General features: G+C 38.7%; 1 protein-coding gene across 1 annotated transcript; it reads right to left on the bottom strand.

The window, feature by feature from the left end:
* Positions 1-3,073: 3,073 nt before the first annotated feature.
* Positions 3,074-4,149, bottom strand: LOC131918850 (trace amine-associated receptor 8c-like). Its single transcript, XM_059273013.1, has one exon. It carries the CDS (start codon positions 4,106-4,108, stop codon positions 3,074-3,076), a length of 1,035 nt encoding a protein of 344 aa, XP_059128996.1. The 5' UTR covers positions 4,109-4,149.
* Between the last annotated feature and the right edge of the window lie 748 nt (positions 4,150-4,897).

The raw sequence follows: 4,897 nt of genomic DNA, 5'->3' as shown, positions 1-4,897 counted from the left end.
CCAAATAATTCTTTGTGTGAGAGGGATCTGTAGTCTGCTTCAGTGTCACGAGAAGACCGATTGGGATGTAGGAATAGACCTCAATGGTAAGAAGTAAATTTAAACAAATTGATTTTCAGCCATCACGTCTCAAAATAATGATAATTTAATTCCCCAATTAATTCCCTTATCTGTTTTCCCTCTGGTTTCATTAATATCAACTAACATTTCCAAAGCAATATTTAAACAATGTGATAATATTGGATAATATTGGACCCTGCTGTCATCTTGGTCCTAAAGAGGATGCTTCTATAGTTCTTCCTCTAAGTATGTGTTGAATATGACGAGAAGATATCTCATCATTCAGTGAAGGAAAGAGTGGAGGATGGGAACGTAAAGACTAACGTTCCTTCCTACACAAACTCCCTCACGTTTTGCTTTCTTTAGTCCAGCTATTCACTATTAACTTTAGTCAAGGAATGCCAAATGGGAAATTCCAAAAATAAAATAATCCTATTTTCCCAGACATGGTGGCACATGCCTGTAATTTTTCTTTCATTATTACCATCATCATCATTTGTGTGTATATGCTACATACAAATATGTGCACTTATGTGTGTGGAACCGCACAGTTTGCGTGCATGTGTAGAGGACAAAGGTCAACACTGGATGGCTTTCTCTACTATCCATCAATTTTTTGTTTAAGGCAAGATCTCTCACTGAAATTTGAGCTCAGTGACTTCCTAGAGTGTCTAATCAATCAACAAGTCCTTGAGACTCTCCCATCTCTGCCTCACAGCACTGAGATTTCATGTTTGCATTCATGTGCCCTGCTTTTCACATGGCTGCTGCGGGTCTGAACCAGGGTAGTTATGCTTACATAGCAACCATTTACCTCACTAAACCATCTCTCCAGCACCCCCAGTACCCAGGATTTGGGAGTAAATGATCACCTCAGAATAAGGCCAGTCTGAGCTCCACAGTGAGTGGATGTTAAAAGTCCAGTTTTAAATTGAACATGATTCTGAGTAATATAATCTTCCTTTCTCCAATATCTAGACATTGAAAGCTGACCATATAGCAACTGCCTTGGTCGTGTTCACCATTGTGGGAGAACAGTGCTTGAGATCAGTGTCTCTCACGTTAGTTAATAACCTCAGTGCACAAAGGTAACAAAAATGTCAATTCAGGTTTGCCAAAGAGCAGCCAGACATTGCTTCCACTAAGTGTAAATGTAGCAATCCTATGTTTTATTATGGAATTTTTAAAAAGTCATGTGCTGAGGCTGTCAAGATCTGCAGGAAGAACAAGGTTTCATTTTATGAAATTTTTAAGAAAAAAAGAAGCACAATTTGTCATACTTCAGACTATCCAAGTTACGTCCCTAATGACTGATAAGTGCTTAGTCACTCATATCACTACATGTCATCAACTAGACATTACATCACCTCACATTAGAGATGAAAAAGAGTGGCTGATGTAGTATTATTGTAGGATATTTTGAGACTACATTCATACAACTTTTATCAGAGTATTATACTTTTATTTTCACATGTTGTTACTAATATCTTACTGTACATAGTTTACATTTTAGTATATAGTAACTAGGTTATATACAGTGAGGTACTAGTAACAATATGTAACAATAAAGATATGTGAATTATATATGAAAAACTTAAATGTAGACATCAGTACTGACAAAATTTGTGATATCTTCTTAGATTTTACCTTGCAAGGGTGAGAAAGAACTCCTCTATGCATTCTCTTTGAGTGAGAAAACTATTGAAGAAAGATGCAGAAGTGAGTTTTACATGAATTCAAGTCAAATATGTTACTTAAATGGCATTTTCCAGTGATAATTGATACTTCATTCTAAGTCTTCAAGTTGATTATAGTCACTAGTCCTGCTTTTTTTAAAGCTTTATATTATTTTGAAAAAATATTTTTAATTGAAGTAGCAAGTGCACATATTTATAGATACAATGTTTCAATAAGAAATTTTAAGTTGACATACAAAGCGACTGGTTTCATTGTGGCGGCTTTGTTATTGCATTATCTGGCTATGGACATACATCCCACTATACTTTAGTCTAACTCATCCCTCTTCTACATCGCCATCCCTTGTCTCTTGTTAATACTCTTCCTTCTCTGAAGTACCTCATCTTGTCCATCTTCCATATCATATTCTCCTCCTTGGCTCTTCCTTTTGGTAGAAGATTTTCCTACTTTCTGGGCAGTGTATGTCTTTAAAACTAAAATACCAGTCCTACCACATTGGGGATGCTCCAAGATTCCGACCTCTGTTGGACACAGGAGGATTCCACATGCCTTCATATCCTGAGAGGTGAACAATGATGGGAGGAGATGGAGGAATAATCACAGAAGAGCAGTGAGAAAAATTACTCCTGTACTGTGTTAGCATGGGTGGCTGTGTCTGTTATGGCTGCTTCATGTCACCCCAGATTCATTTGTAAGACCAAGTTCTACAATTTTCCAAGATGAAGTCCTACCATTGAGTACTCCATCTTTAAGAGCCAATTGAGTTAAAATGTATAATTTAAGGTAAACCTTAATCCAATGTGTCTGATGACCCTGTAAAAGGAGATAAGGGCACTGACAAAGAGCAAGTGGCTTCTGAAATCTGAAGACAGACTCTTTCAGAAGAAGTCAGTTCTGGCATGGCTTGATCGTGGACTTCCTGGCTCTCAGCTTTGAGACATTGCTGTGATTAAGCCAGCGGGTTTATGGTATTTTTGTCCTAACAACGAAAGAAACCTAATGTAGTGTTGCAAAAGGCAGAGGAAGAAAGATCACTTGGTAAGAGGATTTCACACCCAAAATGAAATCAAAAACTCAATGCACTGAGAGACATATGTTCAAAAACATTGACACTGGTGACACGTAGAGGCCATGTATTGGTTTGTCACATAGTATAATAACCACCTGTATGACAGTTTAATGGTTTAACTTTGCCTTGGCTTTTTCTCCTGTTTTCAAAATATTGTGTTCCCCAAAGAGTCACTTCTTATATTTAGTTCCATCACTGCTTCATAATTTTGTCCCTTGAGATACTTTCTGAATTTAGCATTAAAGCTTATTCTGAAAACAAAGTTGTGGTTGATGAATGTCCCTTTAAAATCTCCCCACTTAAAATAAGCCTTATGGCTTTCCTAAACCAAGGATAAAACAAAGCATAAATCAAAGGATTCAGGGCTGAGTTATAATAGGCACCCCAGCAACAAATTTCATAGATGTAGGCAGGAGTGATGAAACCCGTATAAGCATCAATCAGTGTATCCATTGTGTATGGCAACCATGAGATCACAAATGCCACCACAGTGATCCCCAAGGTTTTTGCAGCCTTCCTCTCTCTCTTGGCCACTCTGGCTTTGTAACTCTCTAACGATGATTCTGTTTTGTTGCTACCTATGGTAGTTTCGATTTTTACAGCTTGCTGTTTAGCTACCAAAAAAATTTTGCTATAGAGAATGATCATAACAAGGGTAGGTATGAAGAACAAAAGAAAACTCATCAGAACCCAGTCTTGATTGACAACAACTTGGCAGCCCCCTACACAGTTGAGAGCACTCACTAAGCTTTCCATCCCCTTGGCACTGATGCCTGTGTAGAACACAGCACCGCTGTACACCAGGGGCAGAGTCCAGGAGATGCTGATGCAAATTCCTGACACAGACACTGTGAACTTGGTGGGATAGACCAGAGGGTCAGTGACAGCGATGTACCTGTCGATGGAGATGAAGCACAGGTGGAGGACAGAAGAGTAACAAAATGCCACATCCCAGCAACTGTGAAGGCTACAAAACTTGTCTCCAAAGTACCAGCAGCTCTCGATGGACCTGACCATGCTAAAGGGCATCACAGAGACTCCCACCAAAAAGTCAGCACTGGCCAGAGAGGCGATGAGGAAATTGGCTGGAGAGTGCAGCTGCTTGAAATGGAGAACTGAAATCACCACCAGGAGGTTCCCACACACAGCCAGCACAGCCCCAAAGCCAAAGACCATGTACAGGATGACCCTGACCCCTGGCGAGTAGGGAGTTTTAATGCAGGATCCATTCATGTCCTCATAACAGAGCTGCAGGGCTGGTTGGGAAAAGTTGCTGGTCATGAGTCTGTTTTATGGTGCTTGAGGGATTTCCGTCTTTGTAGAAGACAACAGTAATTTTGAGATCTAAAAATTAAAGAAATGGAATGCCATATCTGCATTATTGATTTTAAATATTGCCCAGGATCATAACCCCTTTTACAATTTTCATTATAGAGAAATGAGGAAATTTAAAATCTCAGAAAATCAATTTCCCCATCTTCAGCCACAGAATTATTCCTATAACTATGCTAAACTCCACTGATAAACCCAGACAAACAACACTAATTTTCACCTGTCCAGAAAACAATTACCTGTGTAATTGAGTATAGATTTCTTTCTTGCAAAAGAAGATGGCTTGTAATACAATTTCCTATTCAAAAAGTCACCTTTAATAGTATTCCAAGCCCTAAGATGTTTGGAGAAGCCAGCCAATCCACTTCATCTTTTGTGAACTTCACATGAGGAATCCCTACAGTGCAAGGTGTGAATCTTGAAAACACACGCACTGTTGTTAATTATAATTAGTAAGTTCTACAAATTATGTTTCTCTGTACACTGCTAATTTGTGCAAATACTGCTGATAGTCACAACCAAGCATTTCTTTGACTGCCCTGAAATGGCACAGTTCAGTATTTGGCAATGATATTATCCATTTAATATTCTTAGCCTGAGACATAGTTAGTTCTTATTCGGTGAAGCAATTATCAGTTCAGATGTTTCAAATACTTCCCCTCACCCTGCCTCTAGAACAGTAGATTCAAAACTTTGGAAGACAAATAGAGTCTACTATTCAGGGCAAAGATTCTAAAA

Source organism: Peromyscus eremicus, chromosome 8b, assembly GCF_949786415.1.
Source record: "Peromyscus eremicus chromosome 8b, PerEre_H2_v1, whole genome shotgun sequence".
Classification (NCBI taxonomy): domain Eukaryota; kingdom Metazoa; phylum Chordata; class Mammalia; order Rodentia; family Cricetidae; genus Peromyscus; species Peromyscus eremicus.
Note: the sequence above shows the minus strand (reverse complement) of the source record. Positions and strands in the feature narration are given on the sequence as shown.

Excerpts from the sequence above, each read along its gene's own strand:
- LOC131918850 (XM_059273013.1), bottom strand. The coding sequence starts at position 4,108 with ATGACCAGCAACTTTTCCCAACCAGCCCTGCAGCTCTGTTATGAGGAC.